Source organism: Tympanuchus pallidicinctus, unplaced genomic scaffold (genome assembly GCF_026119805.1).
Source record: "Tympanuchus pallidicinctus isolate F22 unplaced genomic scaffold, pur_lepc_1.0 scaffold13, whole genome shotgun sequence".
NCBI lineage: Eukaryota > Metazoa > Chordata > Aves > Galliformes > Phasianidae > Tympanuchus > Tympanuchus pallidicinctus.
In genome coordinates this window covers 3,847,582-3,870,569 of record NW_026294648.1, presented here as the reverse complement: position 1 = coordinate 3,870,569, position 22,988 = coordinate 3,847,582, and the positions used below count along the sequence as shown (strand labels likewise).

Genomic DNA, 22,988 nt, shown 5'->3' with positions numbered 1-22,988 from the left:
TGATTTATGAAATGTGTGTAAGTGGAGGCTTAAGCTGAGGAAAGTCAGCCTTCATTTCTCTGTGCCACTAGATCCAAATAAGGCAAGCTACGTGTAAGAGAAGACTGGAACAAAATGTCCTCAATAATTTTTGTTCAAAAGCTTCTGCTCAGAAATCATAGAATATTTCATGTGGATTTATTCAAAATTAAATGTTTGATTTCTGAATTTATATTTGTAGGATATATATATATATGGGTTTTTTTTATTATTATTAAAGCAGAAGACTAATGAGCTTTAAGTGGAAGAAACAATTTATTTTGCATAAGAGTTCCAAATTGGCCCCAAAGTAGATGTTTTATTATTTTACTTCAGCAAAGTGTAAGAAATTGATTTCACTATTATGGAAGAAGATTCAACTTCCTAAATTCTGTTTGTTTGGGGGAAAAAAAAAAAAAAAAAAAAAAAAAAAAGCTAAATGTTGCATTATTTAAAACTATTATAGTTAAAAAATCTTCAATACAAACTCTGTATCCATTTGTTGTGCTGTTAGTTCAAATGCCACCTTGGGTTATTCTGATAGGCTTCCGCAACTTCACACCCTTCCTAGTGGGAAACCCACCCCTTTCACAGCCCTGAAACCCTGGAGAAGGAAATGAAACCAAATACGTGTAATTCAAGCCAAAATAACACCATTAGCAGAATCTGTATGGGCTTATAGAATGGTCAGTTTGTAAAGAACAGATGACAACTGATTCTGCTTGGAAAACAGAAAGCAGTTTTCCCTTTGCCTGCTTTCTTTAAGTACACAGCATGAATGCCAAGTGCTTGTTGCCAGGCGTCAGCTGTTGACCAATGCAAAAAAGAATGAGGATTCTATTAGAGAAAGCAATTGTAAAGAATTTAATTGTTGCCTTTTTAGCTGTTTATTTTCTAAGCAAATCTTCAGATTCTAATAGTTCTGAGAATTTCCACTTTTGCCTCTTGCATAAGTGAGAGAATTAGGTCAGCTCAGTTCCCACATTGAATGGCTTGTTGACAAGGAAAAAATTAATCAGAGGAGCTACAGCAGAATAAATTACTCCAAAATAGCTTCCCCACAGATACTTATTCTGGAATAAGCATGTCTTTTTAATGATTGGTACTCGTTCTGCCAGACCAATGTTTTTCACATTTCCCAGGTACACAGCAACTTGTGCCTTGCAGGGAGTGCCTGGGCTCCTTGAAGAAGAGCTGTCACTGCTGGAACTGCTCCACCAGTACAGACCTGACCTGAGTGGTCACAGCCTGCCACATCAGAGCCCACGCAGGGTTCTTCAAAAGTACAGAGTAAAAGCAAGGGATTTTACTTTCTTCGTTGCCTTTTCAAGTCTTGTGGAATTCTTGCAAATATTTGCAGTCTTGGAGGGGGTAGTGGTAAACTTGGTGCTTTTTTCAGCTCAATTCTCATATTTAGAGTATAGAATGACTCACTTTGGACAAAGAAAGGGGAAGCAGTAGGAATAGGTGTTTTTTTTTCCTTGCAATTCCAAGTTTGCTTTTCAACCCAAAAAATACCTTTTTTTTTCTTCCTTCGTGAGAGCATATTGAAACTCTCTCCTTTGGCTCGTATTGTTTACTTCTCCTTCTATTTCATGTGTGGCTTTCTTTAGAGTGGAGATCTCTTATTATCTCAGCTAACAGATTTCCCAGCAAATTTAAATAGCTTTTTAGGTTTTCTTGAATATAAGGCTACTCTCAAAGTCAATAAGCTCAGTATGGCCCTGTGAAGCTCCTCTCCCACTACTAGCAGTTGCCTGTTGCATTCCAGGACTGGGGGAATATGCAAGAGCTGACCTGTAGCTATGCCAGCTTTGCCAGACCTGAGGGGCTCGGATTATTGTATAGCTATCTACAGTTGCCCTTGTCTCATCATCACAAGAGCTAGCCTGCACTATCTGATTTCCCAGCTGCAGTAGCAGAGATTTGTTAATATTTTTTGCTTAGCCAAACAATTACCTTGCTCAAGGTCAGGCAAAGATTTTCAGGAAAGCCCATTTCATTATACTTGTTTGTTCAGTTGAAGAGCTTTTGCTTTCTTTTCAAAGTGAATATTTTATGCTGTTATTTACTGAATACTCACATAGTGCAGTGAGCTCTGTTGAGAAAAGAGCAGAGTTGTCTGAGAGCTGGTCTTGCACCCATTGAAGTCAATGACAAAATGACAACAGCTTCTTTGATAATGCAGTTTGCCCTGAGGAGGTAGGGTTTTATAGGCACAAAAGTGTCGGCACAAACAGAGCAGGAAAAGTCAAAGTTTGAAGTGAAAATATCTGACAGTACGTTGATGTTGTAGCATTCCAGTTTTAACACAAGGGAAATCCATGCAGTGATATGATGACTCCACACTTACAAGGCTGACCTTGTTAAAAATACAAAGAAGAGATGCCTTTTTTGAAGGTTAAAGGATATGAAGCCTTACTGTTCCTTTATATGCATTAGAGTGTTTGTCAACCCAAGGAAGTTAGCAACTGATAAGTCACGAAATGGATTTTTAAGAGGATAGTTGGACATTTTACCATACCTTATTAAATCTGACAGTTTCTGCTGAAGTATGTAATTTAAGCAATTTGGACGTCTGGGCTGCTGATGGAAGCAATTAAATGCTGATGGCCCAATTTTAAGTTTTATTTAGGTGTTTAATTTAGATTTACTTCAGTGCTTCACTTTGCTTTTAATCATAAGATTTGGACATTTAAGTAAATTACTGTCACCCTCGAATATAGCTGCAAGTTTCTCCGTGAAGAAATGTAGATTTTTGAAAAATCAATTATTGCTTCAGTTTTTCGTGCTTGAGGAGTGAAGGGAGGAGAAACAGATTTGTTTTCACTCACCAAATTTGCTTTCCTTGGGCATACATCCATGGAGAAGACTGCACCATTCAGGTCACTGGGATAAAGCCTGTATGGATGTGTGAATTTGTTTATCACCAACTGCCAAAGGACTGTAGTCATGAATCTGCCCTTTTGGGATCATGTTAGTATTGCAACCAATAAATGAAAACAAACATCCTGAAGCACATCTGAAGCTATCGTAGGGCTTAAAATGGAAGTTAGAAAACTGCTACAAGGATCTTTTTTTACTACTGTAGTAAGGATGCTCATGGAACTTATATAACATTTCAGATTTTCTTGTTATTGTAGCCTGCTTAGTGAATGTACATCCTTCACAGGTGTGAACATACAGTAGGGGGCAGTGAGAGAGATCAGCTGCTCCATGTGGCAGTATTGTGTAGTGATTTTCTTCTGTTTGTTCTACAGTCCCACTCTTCCCTGGACACTGGGTTTGTAACTTCTATTTTGTCATTGTTACGTGGGGATTTTATGAGGTGGTACAGTGTTAATAATTAGAGAGAAACACCTACCCAGAATTAAGCATGTACATAAATGCTTTATTGAGTTTGAATGTATCATAATCAGCATGCCTTCCAATTGATTAAATACCTCCTGTGCTTTCCAGTAGTAAATGCTGTGCTTTGTTCTCAGAATCACTCAGTTCTCTGAACTTTCTATTCTCTTTGTTTCAGATGGCTTGACAGACTGCGTAGACCCCGATTGCTGTCAGCAAAACAACTGTTATGTGAGTCCTCTCTGCCAGGGTTCGCCTGATCCCCTTGACCTTATCCAACACAGCCAACTGCCTTTTTCTCAGCATCCTCCAAGGCTCTTTTATGATCGAATCAGATTTCTTATTGGGAAGGAAAGCACTCATGTGATCCCAGGAGATATCTCATTTGAGAGCAGGTGAGTTTTATTCTAGATGTAATGCCTCTGAATATTGAGAACAGCAAGGAAGTTACTTGACTAGGAGAAAGTGCTATGTAGATTATGGAGAAGTCTTCACTGACAATCCAAAAGTATTTTAAAAGGTAGCAAACTTTGAAGCCCCAACAGCTGTGGGTCTTCCTTATCATATTCTCATTGTTACCCATCTAGCTTAAAAAAGCATCACAGTAACTCTACTATTCTTATTAAAAAGACTGAACTGCTGTGAACCATCAGTACTTGAAAAGTAAGTGAGGGGACATTCAACTCTTTGTGCTGCAAATGCACGTAATGGCAGGAAACAAATGTCTTGAATTCATATATGCTACTCGATAGAATTTGTTTAGTATTCAGAGTAATAAATTCAACGTGAGTTATTTATGTATAATCTAGCTATCTAATTAACAAACTTGCTTTTTTAATTACATATGCATAAAGAGTATGAAGTTAACTATCTTGTGTTGCAGATTATTCTTATGCTGTCATGTAAACAGTAGTGTGTGATTGTTGAGTGTTTTGGAGATTGGCTTGCCCTTCAATAGGAAAAGCGTGCAATAGAAGAGGAGCACTTACATGCTCAGAAACCCAGTAACACACATTTTCTTGAGCATTTGATATATAGGGACATATAAGTTTTTATGCTGTAGTTCACCTGGGAAGCTATAACTTACATGCTGACAAAGAGATCTACAAATCATCCACATCACCTAACTATTACCCTGTCAACTAGGCATATACATTAGATAAACCATGTTCCAGTAATAAGGGCATAAGATTTTTTTATTTTATTTTCAGAGCACAGTAAATAGCACTTAGGTTACAACCTCAACTTCATTCCATAGCAGCACACAAATTCAGTGCACTTTGTCTTTGTACTTTATTAATTATTAATAAAGTAAATATGTAAACAGAGTCTTTATTGATCTGTAATACCTAGACGTTTAATCAGTATTAATAACGAAACAGGATGTTATAAATATGTAGAACAATAGGGCATGAGAATGAACTGTGTGAAGAGCACCACCTGACAAAGATGGGTCTTTCTGAGTACAGCACTGATGGAACAGTGCCATCGCACCCCCTACAAGATCCTTGGCTGGCTGTACATGCCATGCAGCAGACTGCAGTTTAAAACACAAGTCACCAGTGAAAGATTTTCCTCATGGAAGTGTCTCACCATGAGGTGTTTTCACAGAGGAGGTTAGCACTCAAGTCGCCTGAATGGAGTTCTGTGGCATTGCAAATGTTAGCAGCCAGATTGCACGTAATCCCATCACTATGCTTTTGTAGATATAAGGAACTGATCTTTTAAAGCTATCATTGTTGGGATTTAACTTGGATTTAAAAGCTTTTCCTGAGTGTTTCATTTCTTTACCCTAATGTCTGGTATGCTTTAGGAGAATGAAGAGCATTGAAGGTCTGTGTGTGAGCAGCAGCCCATCCTTGCCATGTTTTCATACTTCAGGCTTTATAATATAAAGGAAGGTGACTTGTAGTTGGGCTGGTGCATTGTACACACCCCAGATATCATTTCCTCACTTGGTAGAGAGATCAGAGATCTTTGGGATTCTGATGGGACTGCTTCTGCATTTAGAGTTAGGGCAGTGCCTCGAGATTTGCCCTGCACCGTGTCTCTGGGATTTTGTCAGCAGTGATCTGCCATGTATGGGCCACCCTAAGGAGTTCATCGGTCTACACTTCACTTGATCCCCAAGTCTTCCAGGCTGTTGAAAAATTGCTCATCCATAAGTCAAACATTATTAAAAACTGCCAGAATTTTCCTTAAGGATCGTGGATAAGCAAAATCTCAGAAGGAAGCAGTAGCCTAGCAGCACTGTATCTGTTCAGAATCTTCCCCTGACATAGTCAGTCTGGTTGTCGTCTGTGTCTGTTTGTCTCCTGGGAGTTAAGATTATAGGAAAAAAAAAAAAAACAAAAAAAAATATAGGTAGATTACTATTACTACTGTAAATACATCGAAAATCTGTGATCCTCCATATCCATAGAAGACCAAAGAATATTTGAGTTTTCTAATCTCCTTTTGGCTACTGCTGAAGAGGTTCTGTCTGTGCAGATGATATTAACTCTTGGCTATTTGCAATGCCGTATTTGTAGCATTAGTGGTTAAAGGAGAAGTTCTGTAAGGATTCATTTATTTCAGAGCATTGGCATCCATTCACACTGGTGCTCAGATATAGAATTTTGCAAAGCCCTAACTGGCTTTTTTTTTTTTTTTCCTTTTTCCAAGTCTCCGAGATCATTAGGAGGATCATTAGGATTACAGAAAAAATATCTATTTCTTCTTCTATCTGAAAACTGATGTTCTCAGTCTTCTGATGAAAACGACATTGTGAAATGTATTACTGTATTGTGTGTCAGGGGTACTGTGGGTGATGTTTACATGAATCTCACTGTAGATAATGCTGATTTCATGTTGAATTGCTTAGGGAAAGCTATCAGAAAACAGCAAAGATTATCTCTGTCCTTAAGCCTGAAAGTGTTTGGTCTCTGCCATATTCCTGGCATTTTCATCTGACATACTAAAATGAGTAGTTGTGACAACTACTGGGATGTCTGTCCTTTTGCAGCATAGACTTTATATTAGATCTAATTTTTTAAAAACTAGGCTTCTAGTTCAGTGCACAGACCAAAATTAGTATTAAGGAACTCATTGTTTTCAAAAAATACATTTTCTTGTTGTGTCGTTTGCGCAGGGTTTTTGACATGCTGCTAACCTGAACAGTGACATGCTGAAAGGCAGATGAGACACATTCTGAATAAATGGAAATGTGCTAGCTTACATCAGGAATGATTTTGAGCCACTACATGTAGCATGGCGTAGAGGATTAAAATGTTTTATCAACTTCCTTTCTCAGGAAGATTTTCGGCTTGTTTCTTTGCTGAGAGTTTTTAATGCATGCTGCTGGCAAGCTATTTGACTCACTGCAAATTGCCTACAAAAGGGGTCCAGTGCATGGTACTGAATTAATTACCCTTCAAAGGCTGCTTATAGCAACACTGTCAGCAGGAAGAAATGAATGTACCTTGCTCGCCTTTAGCTTAATTTCTCTGATTGAAGGCTTTAATCAGAAATGTAATGCAGTAAATGACATCTTCTGGTAATGTGACACTTGCGAATTCACACGTTGCTTGACGGAGTTCCACATCTGAGCTTAATGTCTCAGCCTGAGGTGCTCAGAGAATATTGGAAGCTCAACACACTAAACAAAAGCAGAAAAATAACAAATAAGAAGTAGCAGAGCAAGACAGAACGGTGGTGGAATAATGAAGTGCTTTACAAGCAGTGAAAGAATGCATCTGGAATTTTAAACTGCTGTTTATATTTTAAATTAGAGATGTCAAACAATTTACATGGCAGAGATCGGAGAGTCACAGAGCTGAGCTCCTCACTTTTACGCACAGAATGACCATGAAGCATTTACAGAGAAATTCTACTTTTTTTAGGCCACCTATAACCCATAGGAATCTCTGCTTTCTCTCAACTGCTCCCTCTGGAGCTGCAGCTTTAGAACAGCATATCAGGAGACTAGAAACATTTTTAATACATTGAAGACACAAAGGCAGCTTATCAGGGACTTGTTCCCTTCCGAAATACTCCTAATTGTAAAAGTCATTTTTGCATTCACTATAAAGTTTAAACATCTGAACAACCTTACTCCAAGATCGTGTAGTCTTTGCAAGTTAAATGGCTGTAGGATGGGTGGTATGAGTTGTTACCCCACATGAGAAATCAAAGCAGGTCAGTCACAAATGTGTTGAATAAGCCTTAGAGGCTGAAAATCCAGGAGGAAAATGCAGCACATTGTGGAGGCCTAGTGATGTTTAGAGTTTTCTTCATTAAAATTAATAGCAGTGAGCAGTAGCAAGGTCCAACAAAGAGAGTGAATTTCCTCACTGAGGCGAGGAAGGAGTGAAATAGCAGTGGAGTCAGATGACTGAGGGGAAAAAGCCCTAAAAACTCTGTTAAGGAAAGGAATTAAGCGAGATCTTCTGCAAGCCAGTGCGCTCCATTTGGAGTGTGGTCATCTGCTCTGTGAGCTGTCAGGACCCTGGGGAAGCAGGGCCAGTGGCTGCAGTGTGGGGGTGTTTTGTTACTTCCCAGAGCCCTGCAGATTCATGCTGGCCATAAAGTAACTGAAAAAGGTCTTAATGCCTGCAGTAAATGCAAAAATTAGAAGTAATTCTGATCAAACGCCTAGCTGGTAATTCAAAAAGAGGCCAAAGAGTGAAGACTCTTCAACTTGAGTGGGTAGTAAAAAGATAGTAAATAATGAGAACAAATGTGTCGACACAAAGGAAGGTTTAGAACATATGAAATCTAAAAGAGTGGAAAGACAGTTCAGTACAGATAAACGTAGAATAATGAGTTTTAGGAGTCTTTATCACATAGTGTAAATGTGTGTGGCTTGTAAAATATGATGAATAAAAAAAGGAGCAGGAAGTTGAAAGATAAGTCTCTTAATATTATTTATGAATAATGAGAAGTGAATGAATAGAGGAAAAGAACTGTGTATGAAATAATGAAGACTTTGATGAGTTGTTATCACAGAAATCTGTACACTTGATAAAATATGAGGAAATAGTGGAGTCAGAAGATAGATCTGTGGAATGAGGATCAGTGAATGAACAAACAGGAGTACTAGAACAACATGCTGAATAATGATGACTCCTACAAGTCTCTCTTAGACCCACAAGCTTTTTAAACATGGACTGCACTAATAACAGGATTGGAAAGTGAGAGATAAGTCTGTCGATGTCAGAAATGCAAGAAAACAATTGGAACCAGTAGATACTATTCTAATACATCAGAGAGTAATTGAGCCTGGCTTCTCTTCTTCAGTGAGTCTTGAGTGTCTGTTGAAACACACAAGAATTTGATTGCCTTCAGTGGAGCAGCAGACTTTGCCCACAGCTCAAACCACAACCAACTTAGTTAATGTAGGGAGCAGAAAGGTGCGTACTGACATTAGTGCAGCATTTCCCATTCCTCTGAGAATTCTCATCTACTTTGCTTATAATTAGTATCTTTCTATGTCCTGGGAGCATGGAATTCTTACTAACAGCTATGGTGAATAGCATACAGAAAAAGAGGTTGTTTTTTACCAGTTGCATTTTCTCAGGTCACAGTCAGCTCAATTTGATGATATCATAGCGGTAAATTATTGTTCTGTCGAGTGGCTTTGGATCTTAGGAAACAAGTCCAGATTTTCAGAAATTTATGGTCTCTAATTCACATATATGATTTCACTGGATCCTGATCAATTAGTCTCTCAAGGGATATTTCTTAAGTTTATATACAGACTCTTAAATAATTCCCACTTGAGGCCCCATGTTTTCCCTTTCGGTTACATATTCACACCACAAAGTTGTTGTGTTCCTATTGGGGTCTGCTGCAAACTTTCAACTTGAAAGGGAAACATTACAATGTCTAAATTTATGCTTATTGGTTATAATAAATAATACCATTTGTCTTTATAGACATCCTAATGTTTTTGACCCTACATGTCTTAACGTTATCAACTACTTCTGCCTACACTGTTCAGTTCATTGTGTGAAAGCATATTTGCAGGAAATTTGTGCAGTTGTATCATTAGATCCTAAAGCCTGGATCCTTGCAGCCAGCAGAGCTGTGCTAATGTAGAATACCTGAGGGCACGGGGCAAAATGCTGAAAGGTATTTCAGTGGAATATAGATGTGTAAGAAAATCTCACCAGATCTTAATTTGCACAGTGAGAATATTTCATATGTTATTCTTCATCCTTGATGGTGTTTTTCTCCTTTATTCTTCAGTCTTCAAATTTATAAAAGGCCAAAGCTAAGAGAGCATTCTAACGTGAAAGTAACAGTCTTAAAAGACAACAGTACAAATTTAGTGCGGACAGAAGGAAAAAATTGTCATGAGTAAAGCACTCATACAGAAGGATTGGAGTGAGTTATCTGGTGAGGATATAGACAAGCATCTGTCTGGAGTAATGTAGGCATAGTTAATCTTACCTGAGGCAAAGGAACAGACAAGATTAAGTCTTGTATTTCCTTTCAGCTTTCATTTTGTATGATTTTGTCAGCCTATATTTGGACCCACTTATGATTTCACTTTCCTACCTGTTGATTTTGGTGCATTCTGTCATGCTGCCATATTCCATCCTCTTTAGTGGAATGGAAAGATTTTTATGCTGGAAAATGGCAACAAGTTCAAATATGCACTACAGGGAATTTCAGAGGGCATAACCTGTTCAGGTGCTCTTTAGATTTACCAATGTAACTTTCTGAGGTTGAAGTATGATCATGTGTCTCACTGCTGCCTTACAGCATTAGTTCAGCTTTTTTTTTTTCTAACAGGCAGCAACGCCCTGTTCTTAGCAGCAGAGAAAGAGGTTTCATTCTCCCCTTTCACAAATCATCACCACTGGAGCTGCAGCAAACTAAATCAGTGAAACATTTGCATTGATATTCAATGGCAGAACAAATGGTGTCCTGAAATGTAGACAGAAAGGGAAATGCATTCTTGATACACTAACGATTCATAGGGCAACCTGTGTGACTTCTTCATTATAATGTTTTTTCAAATCGATCTTTTGGGCTTGTTTGAATTTTCATTCAAAATCAAGTCATGATGACATTACAGCAATTCTCCCTGCTTGGGGCAGAAACGTAGCTCAGTTTCCGAGTTCAGTACCCTTCTCACTGTCCTGATGAGTCTGACGTTGTTGCCTCTATGCTTTTTCTTGCAGACGTGCATGTGTCATTCGTGGCCAGGTGGTAGCAATAGATGGAACTCCTTTGGTTGGTGTGAATGTCAGCTTTCTACACCACAATGAGTATGGATATACCATCAGTCGACAAGATGGAAGGTGAGATTTTTATGTACAGTCCAGATTATTATTTTTTTTTAGTTTGGATCTATCTACCTCTGCCCCTTCATGTGCAATATTCTGATAAAATTCACTCGTCAAAGTGTGGACTCAGGATGCCATCTGACTCTGCTTTGGTAGCATACCTGTTAGAGCTACCTGTGGTAAAGAGGCAAAGAAGAAAGGGGAAAAAAAAAGAAAAGAAAAAAAAAAACTGAACAGAAACAAGATTAGTGACATTCAAACACATGGAGTCAAAATCTGACAATAATGCTGCACCAGCACATCCCTGACATTTGAAAATGTTCAGTAGTCAGGCTTTCCAGACTTTCCAGAGAATTCTCTGTGTTCCCTCTTTTTTCTGTCTCCTGTTGTAAATCTGGGAAGCAGTTTATTGAAGTGTCAATGAAGTTAACTCCTTTAACTGATCGTCTAAGCCATACAAGTAAAACTGGGGACGGAATCTTCACAGAGACAGAACTGTCACGCTGTTGCTCTGCATCCTGTCCAGCATTCCATCCCTTCCCTGACCTAATTGACTGAGCTTAGTTCTCAAAGACAGATGAGTTCCTATATATTCTACATTGCCCTGCAGGGATGGTCACCCATTTGCAGTAGGATCATGATGTACTCTTAAACTTCAGATGTATTAAGCTTCTACTGGCTTCATCTTTCTTGGCTGTGTTACGAAAGACAAGAAGCCAGAAGCTCTCTTCCTACAAGGGAAGAGTGTAATTTGTCACTTTTTTGTTTTTTGTTTGTCACTTTATCACCATAAGGAGCATGCATATTTATTTTACTTTACTTTCTTGACTTTCACACTATTGAAAGTTGGTAATTACTATTTCTTATTTACGCTAGTCTGGATAAAATTGTTGCATGGAAATATGCTACCTGTATTTTGCTGTGAATGTAATCGGTGTCATTTGAGAAATGTGATGAGATATGCATAATTAAGCCTGACTTCTTATCACAGTTTGTTACCATCAAAAGTCTCAGAAATAGATGCATTCAGTAACGCAGACAGTGAAGTATCTATTTACATATTGTCTTCTGTTGCTTGAATGTGGATGTCAGAAACTCAGAAAATTAACACTTTGTATCTTGCCTCCTATGTCCCACTGCTTTGAAGCCTAGATATTCCAAAGGTGCTTCAATGTAACTTTCAGAAGTTCACCTGCCTTATTTACAAGAGCTGATTCATTGCTGGTTCAAATAATCCACAATTTTCCCAAAACCATATCCTGCACAGAGGGGTCTCTTATTCAGTATACTCTCCTGCAACTTTCAGAAAATGGAAAAGGGATATGTTAAGAAAAGGCCTACCGGACTGTTGGGCTTCTTATTCTGCAGACCATACCCACACAGATTATAAGTGTCCCTTTCCTGAGCTAGGGATTTCTTTTTCTATAATCCAAATCAACTAGGTCCAGATTCTTGTTACTAGTGACTTGTTATTATCAATTCTAGTTGATAAGTTGTTGATGGCCCTACATGTGCCAGGGGGTTGGAGATTCATGATCCTTGAGGTCCCCTTCCAACCCTGGCCATTCTGTGATTCTGTGATAAGTAGAGGGGAGAGGGACAGAAGTGCAGTGAAACACTGTACCTTGCTATTGATGCCTATAGAAAGGATCTGTGGAGAGGTGAAGCTTCTTCATGAATACTGTGGTAACATCAGGAAGATACACTGGAATGATTTTACCTGGTAAATTAAGGACCATAATGAGCAATATAAAGTTTTTTGTTTGTGATGCGCTGAAAGTTCTGGTAATGTAATGTTAATACAAGAATTAAGAATTTTGTTCTGTCTTTTCCAGTTTCGACCTTGTGGCTGTGGGAGGCATCTCTGTCACCCTGGTTTTTGACAGATCTCCTTTCATATCTGAAAAAAGGACACTTTGGTTGCCTTGGAATAGATTTGTCATTGTAGACAAAGTTGTAATGCAAAGAGCAGAGTCAGATATACCATCTTGTGACGTCAGTAGTTTCATCAGTCCAAATCCTATTGTACTCCCTTCACCCCTGACAGCATTTGGAGGCTCCTGTCCAGAAAGAGGAACTGTTATTCCAGAGCTACAGGTAATGAAAATACTTTTAAGTTAACATTTTTAAAAATGGGTTTGGTTGCTGAACAAGTTCTAGAAAATGTTAAAAATTACCATTCCTCATCTTCGTTAATGTAACCTACACAGTTATTTGGTGATAGTGACATGGAAACATTTCCCTTTGGCTGTTCTGCAAATAGCAGTGAATTTTGACACTGAAAGCCAAACAAGTCCATGCTTGTTAAACTCGGTCACCCAATTACTCCTGTCAGTGAAGGATCATCTTACAATTTTATCAAACATTTCTACTGAAGGCTTACATTTTTCTGTAATCTGATTCTGATCAGTGCACATTAACAGAAGAGCACATAGACCTCAGATCTACACGTTTAAAAAACAAAATTAAAAGAAGGGTTTCACTCAAGTCAGTCATTAAAATTGAATTCAAAAGTTGCAGTTTCAGACTTTAAAACCAATTTGTAGATGTGGAGTATGGTGAGTGTTCTCTGTACATATTCTGCTTTAATTTCTTCTGCTGTGAAAACACTGCTACCAAGTAGGGAGCAATGAAAGCAAGGAACCGTTGTGATGTTACTCATTGCAGTGAGGTTAGCATAGATCTCTTCAGTACTGTTACACAAGATGCTTTTCTCCTTCTTCACATTTTGTTAATATTTTAAAATACTTTATTCCTTCGTTCAAAATAGAAGGAGGAGAGGGGAAGTCTTGTCATGATTTATTATTGAAATCCCTATTTATTTATAGAAATGCACAAAACCATTCCTAAGTTACAGATGAACAGTACAACATCACCAGACATCAATGTGAGACATTCCACAGAGTTCCTTAAAGACTCCAAGGGATTTTTCATCTGTTCACATCTTCTTTACAATGGCTTCTCCAGCAATATGTTAGCTGCTTTTCTTTTCTATTATTCTTTTCAACATAGAGCACTTTTAATATGATCTTTTGGATTGTTTACATTTAAATATCTTTTATTCTCGAGTCTCTTTTATGTGTTTAGTACCACTTTGTATTAATCTTGCCTTTAACTGCTCTTAATAAAGGTGATGTATGTAAAATGCCCCACGAGATACAGCAACACCAGTTTTAGGTCACGTTAAACTAAACCCCACTATTAGTGTATGTTGTTTCCACGGAATTCAAGCAGTAAGATCAGAAACAGATCTTGATTCAGCCAGCTGGTGACCATCGTCAAAAAACATATGAAGTGAAGTAATGAACTGAGAAGAACTAAGAAATTAATAACTGATGTGCACCAGTAAGAAAAAATGGGTTACATTACTCCACATGAGGTCTTCCTGGTTGTTTCTTAAAAAAAAAAAACAACAATGAGGTCCATAAAGATGCAGTCTGCTCAGAGGGAACTCGGCCCCTGTTTATTTTTCAGCATTGGAGGGTCATTAGAGTGTCAACTTGTACGGTACTGGGAAAAGAGCAAAAAATAACGCAGAATAATGGGAGAATGAAGTAGATTAGCATGTATCAATGCATGAATATTTCTTCCTGCTTTTCTATTAAAAATAAGAAGATGTCAGATGTATGGCAGAGGGGGCAGCTGGGATGTCAGCAGGAAAGAAGGGGAACACTGCAAATCGGGAACAGCAAAGGGAGCAGGATTTCCCTGGCAACACTGTTTCATATGTTGAAAGGACAAGTGCTGGCAGGCCTCCAGCTGTACTGCAGCAATGCTGTGGCAGTGACACTGTTGCAGTACATAAATAAGGATGTTGTGAGAGTGAGGGAATTTATTGTTAAACAACAAAGATGGGAAAATGGGAATATAAACAAAACAGTTTGTATTTTTTCCGAACTCAGCTAATTTAAGATTGTGAGAGACTGGCTTGTTACTGGAATTCACTCAAATCACTGACCTTTTTAAGGTTTTCAGTGTTAAGGTTTTCAGTGGCTTTGGAGCGACTGTGCTGGCATTCTTCAGGAAGCTGTTCCCCTCTCTTGCCTGTTCCCCATCTCAGCCATTCCTACAAGAGCTCCTTTCTCTCAGTAGATCACAAGAGCTAAATCCCTTGTTGTAGCTCGGAGGCCTGTGCCATTCAGAAGGTCGAGGCCAAGCTTCTCCATTTCCCACGCAAGCTCGCTGTCTTTGCAGTCCCTCTCGCAGCAGCTGGGAAGTTGATACCACTCCACATGGGCAGAGCCACGCCAGCTCTGATCCCAGTGATTCAGATGGCGGCACTGACAGCAGTGCTGTGGGATGTGAACTCTGTTGCACACCATGGGGACTGACTCACCTGTTAGCGAGATGACGGATGCCCTGACTGTTTCATCTTCACTGCTGTGTGTCCCCAGTTAGCTTGTTAGATTTCTGATGCCCTGCCTTCTAACACCATGCCCCCTCTTGCTGGAGTTTAGCCCTAGTACAAGCACTGCTGCACAGAAGCTGGTTTGTCAGGAAAGTTTTTCTAATTTCTTTGCTCTCCCAACATTGGAGTTATTGCCTCCAAAACAGAATAGTGTCTTCAAATCATGATGTAATGTGTGAAGTGTGTGCATATTAAAATAAAATAATAATTAAAAAAAAACACTCATCGAGTATCCCAAATAATAAAGCGTAGGTAAAGCTATAACAGTCATCCAGATCATTATGAACTGTAGTGCTTATTACAGGGAGCTAGCATTTGCTCCTCAGTAGGTAAACATGAAGAATTATAGGAAGAGGTTCTTTATCAAAATAGATGGATCACTGTCCAGTAAATTTTCAGTGTTGGAGAGAGTTGGAGAGACTTCATCTCTGGAGGTGTTCAAGACAGGTTGGATGGGGCCCTAGGCAACCTGGTCTAGTACCAGATCTGGAGGTTGGTGGCCTTGCCTGTGTCAGGGGGGTTGGAACTTCATGATTTTTGGGGTGCTTTCCAACCCAAGCCATTCCATGATTCTGTGATTCTATACTGCATTGCTCAGATCAACACAGAAGTGATCACTATTGTGATCACATCATGATTGTGAATTGTAAAGCAGCCTTCTGTTGTCGTTGCAGATAAATAAATTGTGCATTTTCCATAGCCATAGATACAAGGATGTTTTATGTCTTTTTTTTTTCCCCAAGGTGGTCCAAGAGGAGATCCCCATTCCTTCCAGTTTTGTGAAGCTGAGTTATCTCAGCAGTCGAACGCCGGGGTACAAAACTTTGCTGCGCGTTATTCTGACGCACACAACCATCCCTTCTGGAATGACAAAAGTACATCTGATCATTGCTGTTGAGGGACGCCTGCTTCAGAAATGGTTTCCTGCTGCAGCCAATTTGGTCTACACATTTGCCTGGAATAAGACAGATATATATGGACAGAAGGTTTCTGGTCTGGCAGAAGCTATGGGTATGTAGAATCACTTTGGTATAAGCAAAAGCTCTAACATGAGTGAAGCCTAGAAAGTACAGCTTATACATTTTGTAGCCACGCTTACATTTTATTTTTTTTTTTAATCAAATGCCTCTTTGGCTAAAATGACTTGTAGTTTCCTAGGAATATTTATTTTCTTGTTCCTCCAATGTCATCTTTCTAATTTAATCAATTTGAAAATCCCCTTTTCCCTCTGAGAATGGCTATGTACTAACAGCATTATATTCAGCTGTCTTTGTTTTTGAATGTTACTTTGAATATGACCTTTGGTGTGTCATTTTTTCTCTCATTTTTTGGCTGTGACATTTAAAATGTCATTTCCACTTAGGGTTTACAAAACTCTAACTTTCAGGCATTTTTTTTTTTCTACATTTCGTGTCTCTAACAGTTACAACTTCTTGATTTGTTGTTTGAAGGTATTTATAAGAAAATGATCACATTAAAAAGGCTTTCTTTACCAAGCAGATATGTTGAAAACTGCAACAGGAAAGGTGTCTGTGAAAGTGCTGTTTGTTTATCCAACATTCTTTGTTATGGTTTTCATTATTTGATTCCTCTTGCTGTTTCTTCTAATTGATTCTGGGATTCTGTTTCTTAATGGACTAATCCTACATATCCTAATACCTATTTCTGTCAAGATTATTTGTTTTATCAGCAAAGCTTAGAGCTGTGAATGAGTCCTATTCACTTTTTTAGTAGTTCTGGTTTGCTTTTTAAGTTGAGGGATAATAGCAAGAGGCATTGGCAGGAACAGGCTATAAAACAAGTATAGCAAGGCCTCCATGAAGCCATCCATCCTCACAAGGAGCGTGCCTCATTCTAGAGAGTAAAGTGCTAATCTGGGCAGCAGCCAGAAGCTTCGTTTAGGACCTGTCGTGTTGTCTGTGGCATGTTGGCCCATGCAAAGCCAAGAGGTGCCATCCAGGCTGCACCATCCCCAGCAACTCCCAGCACATCTCATACCTGACTCTCTTATCACACGCTCCCAGGCAGGCTGCAAAGCAGCTGTGTGGATGGGAGATGGGAGAAAGGAGGACGATAGCACTTCCATTTTTGCTTGGAGAATGGTGCAGACGTAGCTGTTGGTGCCATAAAGGATTATGTTAGAAACAAAAATACTGAGTATGACTTTATATCATGAAGTGTACATAGGAATATATCAGAAAACAAGGAGCTTATTCTAGGACAGCAATCCCACAGCCTATTTAAGCTGATAGAAGTGCAGGCTGCTGCCAGAAGGAACGTTCCCATGGTCCTTCCATCTCCCCTGGGCCACCACTCACATATATTTGATCATGAAATGAGCCAGATCGGGAACAAATTCAGCTGAAAACTGAAGCTACCAGAAAATAAGTGACAAATTTTCAGCTTCATTAGCTTTCTGATCTGCTATGAATGCTAGGGCTGAAACACAGGTCTTCTCATTTCAGCTGAAGCTCACACATTACAATTGGCCTAAAGCAATCAAAGCTCCATCCTTAGCACAAGGCATCCTGAGCTGCTGCATTATCCCATCTGCCTCTGATCTACCACATCTGGCTCAAACCTGCAGAAGGGTGAACTGCTTTACTAAGGGAACAGTCAGGTGCTGGCACTAACACAGGAGAGCTCTCTGAACCTCTGGGTTGGCACGTGGCAGGGAGCAGGAGCATCCTTTGTAGCTCATCTCATGAAACTCCACTACTAGAGGCCAAATCTCATCTCAGTCCATACTGACAGATTCCTGCTAGTGTTTTGGAGTGAGGGAAGTTGTTAAATGGATTGTTGCTTTCACATATAAATTTCTACTAGTCCATAAATAAAGCAAAATTCCTGCATGCCCTTTGGCATTCCCACTGGTAATCAGGCAGGAGCAGAGGGGTGGTGAGGGCCTTTCTTTGGACTGTTTACATGTGCCCTGTACCAAGGCTCTGTCAGTGCATGTTAACACTAACCTTCTGGAGATGGAAATGTTCAGTATGCCAATTCCCTCTACATCATTCAAGAACCTTATTATAATCAAGTCCAGTACATGCCTGGATGTTTGGAAATCAAATACGTAACGTCTTATGAAATGGTGCTGTGGTTACACGTTCTCAAATTAGAAATAGATGAGTCTTATGTTTAAATATGAATAAGGCTTGCAAAATGGTGCAGGAGAGCAACTTCTTAATCATTTAATTGTGGCGTAATTTTATTTTCTTTTGCTTACTTTAGTCATGCTTCTTGCAAGATAGGATCAAAAATCTTTAAGAGAACTGTTAGCATGCTTGTTAGATTGTAATAAAGTTTTAATATGACACACTGTAGGATTCAGGGGCCTTTATCTGCATCTGTTATTGTAAATTTTGTCAAAATAATTTTCTCTGCCAGTGTATTACCAATATTTAATAATGCATTCTGTTCAGATTTTATTTTAATTAAATTAAATTGCAGCAGGTTGAAGTCCTGTAACTCAGGAATATAACCATCTGCATTTGGTTTTATAACTACCATAAACATCTTTATTCTTCTTTGAGGTCGCTGACAGAAATTATCATGGAATTGTTTACAGGAAAGATGGCTTTGAGTACATTTCACCACAAAAATAGTTTTGTTTAAATTTGTTTCCAAAATGTTAGTTGGTATTTCTCTGTTCCAGAAGTCTTTTTAACGAGAGACCACTTGCTTTTCTCCGAGTAGCAGCAAGGCTGATAAAATAGGATTTGTTCTTTTTGTTCGAAGTAAAAAAAATATCATGTGAATGTTAACACCAACCCTCCATGGTATAGTTTGCATGCTGCTGTAATTCAGCATAGGAAAAGGCAAGATTTCCAGAGAAACATCAGTAAATCCTTCAATATGGTCAATCTTACACTGCGTCCCCTAGAATGGGGACAAGCGATGTGCTACGTCTTACACTCCTGGATGCAAATGTAAACTCTCAAGCAGATTAGTCCGAGGTCTCCTCAGTTTATTGTTCTACTTGTTGCTTCTGTTGAGTTACATTCATTGTTCAAAGTAAGATGCTGATAAGTACAAATACTTCAGGAGAGGTTGAAGTAGAGGTTGCTGTTGTGCTTAATCATATCGTATGTTTTTATACCTTTATTTTGGAACAGTAGCAGCAGCCCTGAAGCTGTGATATGCTGGGGCTAACAAATTATTCTTGATTCTTCTAAATAATTGTGTGAAAATAATAGATTTTTGGTTCAGGTGATTTCAGTAAATCTTTTGAAATCCATTTTAAGGCTGCAACTGCTCTTGCTGGCTGTTAGTGTCCAAAAAGATAGCTACTGCAATTCTTCTCCTTCTTGCAGTGAAATCTCAGTCACCTCATAAAAGAGTTATAAATGAAGTTGGCCAGAAAATAACGCTCCACAATGAGGTTAAAATTGAGATTGTCATTTCATTTACAAAAGCCACAGCATTTTTCAAACGCTGCCAGACACAAATACTTTTCAAGCACAGCCACTTGATTGCCTTTGTAATTTTTATGCTTCACCTTGATTATTTTACATGCAAAACAGTTGATCGGAAATTTTAATGTATGAACATTTAATGTATGGAACATCCATTTAGATGGCTTGGGACGTCCTACATTAAGATCATCCCATTATTTCTTTTTGGAGCATAAGCTGTCTGAAAAATTCTTAGCGTATGCATAGAAACACTTACGTAGACACACCGAGTGAGTGCATGTCTGAGTGTTCCTGATGGAAAGGGACAAAAAGGCAGCTACACACTGCCTGTGAGCAGGGGAACTTTTAAGAAGGGAATGATAGTCTCTAGAGGGTGCTTGACAGCTCAGAAACATCAGATGTAAGGGGGGAATAGCAGGTGCACTTTTAGAGTTAGCTACAGCGATGTTAAGTGTGCCACTGTGGATCCATTGGCACAGATTCTCAGATGGTATGGATTGTTACGCCTCCCTTGACCTAAATATCAGCGTGGTACCTCACAGCAGCCTCTGTCCTGTGGGGGTCTGTAATGATTCACTTAGCTAGGCTGAGTGACTCTGTCTTATAGGTCTTCCCTTTTCTCAACTATACACGTCTGGCCCAGGATTGGATGTGTTAAGTGCCTGAATGGGGCGAAGATGCTAACATGTAGGTGACAAGTGTGAGGTTGCTTCATAGGAAAAATCTACCCTTTATCTTCCCCCTGGATTAACACCTAGAAAATAGTGTGTTTGGCTACTGAACCTTAAAGGCTCATCCCAGCACAGGGGGTCAGTGGCCATTCTGGAAGAAGCTCCGTACACACAGCTGGGCACACAGCCATGGACTCACTTAGAAAGAGTGCTGGTTTTAGTCACAAGAGCTCCTGGAGCTCAAAAATGGGAGAATACTGAAACCTGTAGTTTTAAACATCTGCAGTACTTAAGGAGATGTGATTTTTCCAAGCCAGAGTTTAGCTGCAAAACCAGGTTCTTTCTGCTAAAATAACAAAGCAGCTCTGGCAAGTGAAATTGATGTAAGGAACGGCTTTCCGCTTCCCATAAAACATTTATCTTACAAACAAAAATGCTCCCTGCTAATCAAAATGTTGTGATTGAATTCGATAATGGAATTTTGATAGTATTATAACTATGCATGGTTCAAGCAAAATGTACCTAGAGCTGCTAGATAGAAAAAGTGAGAAGACTGAAAATGTCAGAAAACTGTGTTTTTTGAACTACATTTTATTTCATATTAAAATATATTTGAAGACATTTTTATTTTGGAAAGGCTAAAATATGTCAATATTTCCTACACCAAGCATCTAGGATTTGTTGTCAGAATAGCATAATTTTCTGTTTGGAGGTCCATTTCTGTCTAACTGCAGTCCTTAGAGCAAGGTGAGGTTAAAGAATGTTGCATTTCAAAAAAAATCTAATTTATGAGAATTTGGTACCAGTGTTCTCGCACCCAGCAAACAAACAAACAAGCAAAACCCCTTCATTGAGTTTTAATGTGGATTTTGTTTTTCTCCTTTGGCTACTGCTCAGATAATTAGCAGAAACACTAGTTGAAAAGATTGATGTTCTTAAGACAACTATAACTGATAATAGAAACACTTCTCTTCTTTGAAGTGGTACTAACCATAGCTGTTGTAAGGTACTAATCTCTGAAACTCTTTAAAAAAAATACTACTCAACAATAGCAATCAAGCAGAGGTAAATCCGTGCTATCGTTACTTGACAGGTGAATATCAAAACCTGGAAAGAAAAATTACATAGTAGTTCACAGAGGAAGAAAAAATAGACTGATAGATCTTTAATTATTTGTTTGCAGTGTCGGTGGGATATGAATATGAGACATGTCCTGATTTTATTCTGTGGGAGAAAAGAACAGTAATCCTTCAAGGCTTTGAAATGGATGCTTCAAATCTGGGAGGCTGGTCCATAAACAAACACCATGTATTAAATCCACAAAGTGGTAAGTCGTTCCTTTATTAACTGGCCATGCAGAAGAAGAAAACAAATTCTAAAGGAATTAATTGTTCAGATATTCAGTGTTACTGTTCCTACTACTTAATCTCCTTTCTTTGATTGTGCATCCTCCTTTCTTGAGAAATGAACTGTAAATGCCATCTGAAAGGATATTTTAAATGTTCTGGCTCCCAGGTATTAAACACTAATAATCTCTAACTGGTGATCACTACAACGTTTTTGTCATTTGCATGGGAAAAGGGCACGCTCATTTAGGCTCATTTTCACACCGTTGGCAAGGAAGTATTACATTTTAGGTGAGTTTGTGTATGTTATATTCTCAGTGAAGACTGTAATTCATCCGACGACCAGCCTTGATTAGCGGTGTCTCTGGCGCCAACAGACATAGAGGGAGACAGAACAGGTGTGGAATCAGAACTTTTGAATGATGAGTGGCCAGTCCAATGTGCAGAGGCTTTTGTGGTTGCCCTCTTTGTGAAGAAGTGCAGTAGATTACTCTTCAGGACAAGCAATCCAGCACCTTTTAAAGCACTAGAAAAATCCTGATGTCACGCTCTTCCTTTTGTCATGCTGTTAACGCTCCATGGAGATTCTTCAAGCATGGAGATTCTTCAAGCATGGAGACTTGAATCTATCTTATCATTCCTTTTATTTTATTCCTGCTTCTTTGCTTTTTTTTTTTTTTCTTTTTTTACCCTCAATATCTGTAATCAGGAATTAAACTATCAAAACAATAATTTAATACAAGTTATGCCAACCAGAAAAAATACGATTTTGCAGGTAAACTGATATCTCGCTTTCCTTGGGAGACTTGGGGTCAGATTTCAGCTCACAGGAACCAGCATAGTGCTGGATTCAGTCAATTTATCTCAATTTGCTCCAACTGGGAGTTTTTCCACTGAAATCTATTTCCATCTGCAAACTTCTATAATGAAGATTCATGCACAGATGTATGGCTGTCAGGTTTTTACAAGTTCTGTTGTTGAATGCGCAACTAGAGTATAAATATTCCAAATACAAAAGGTCAAATTTAGTTTGTAAATTATTTGGATTTCTGTTTTGATTTAAAATAGTTTGACATTTTAAGCAGCAGTTCTTTCATACCCTGTGTTATTGGTTTGTATAGATTGTCTCTTTTAAATGCCAGCTATTGACATTTAACACAAAGAGAAATCTGACCTCAGTCAGCTCAGCCCCCAACTGTGTGCCCTATAGTCTCCTCCTTAGTGCCAATTTACCACTTGCATAGTTTAATTTCAAGACTAAATTGCTGGCGCTAACTCCAGTTTATATGGCTGTCTGCTAACTGTGGGGCTTCCTGCTGTAATTCACCCCTATAGTCACTAAGTTTTCAGATTTTGTAAAATATACAATTATAATGCAAGCAGTGCTAAACCACTCCTGACCATGGGATATGCTGTGATGAATTGCTTGCTGGCCCCATCCCAGCTGTGTGACACAGGAAGCACCAGAGAGCAGCGGCCTGTCAGTCACACAGCACCTCCTCTGAAAT

General features: G+C 38.8%; 1 protein-coding gene across 7 annotated transcripts in view; it reads left to right on the top strand.

The window, feature by feature from the left end:
• TENM1 (teneurin transmembrane protein 1) overlaps positions 1 to 22,988 on the top strand; it is an 823,045-nt gene that overhangs the window by 739,501 nt on the left and 60,556 nt on the right. For all 7 annotated transcript variants that reach the window (XM_052673651.1, XM_052673650.1, XM_052673645.1 and 4 more), the window contains 5 exons: positions 3,545 to 3,761; positions 10,536 to 10,655; positions 12,476 to 12,737; positions 15,792 to 16,059; positions 21,318 to 21,461. In XM_052673651.1, coding sequence (XP_052529611.1) covers positions 3,545 to 3,761; positions 10,536 to 10,655; positions 12,476 to 12,737; positions 15,792 to 16,059; positions 21,318 to 21,461 — 1,011 coding nt within the window. The remainder of the gene's footprint in view (positions 1 to 3,544; positions 3,762 to 10,535; positions 10,656 to 12,475; positions 12,738 to 15,791; positions 16,060 to 21,317; positions 21,462 to 22,988) is intronic.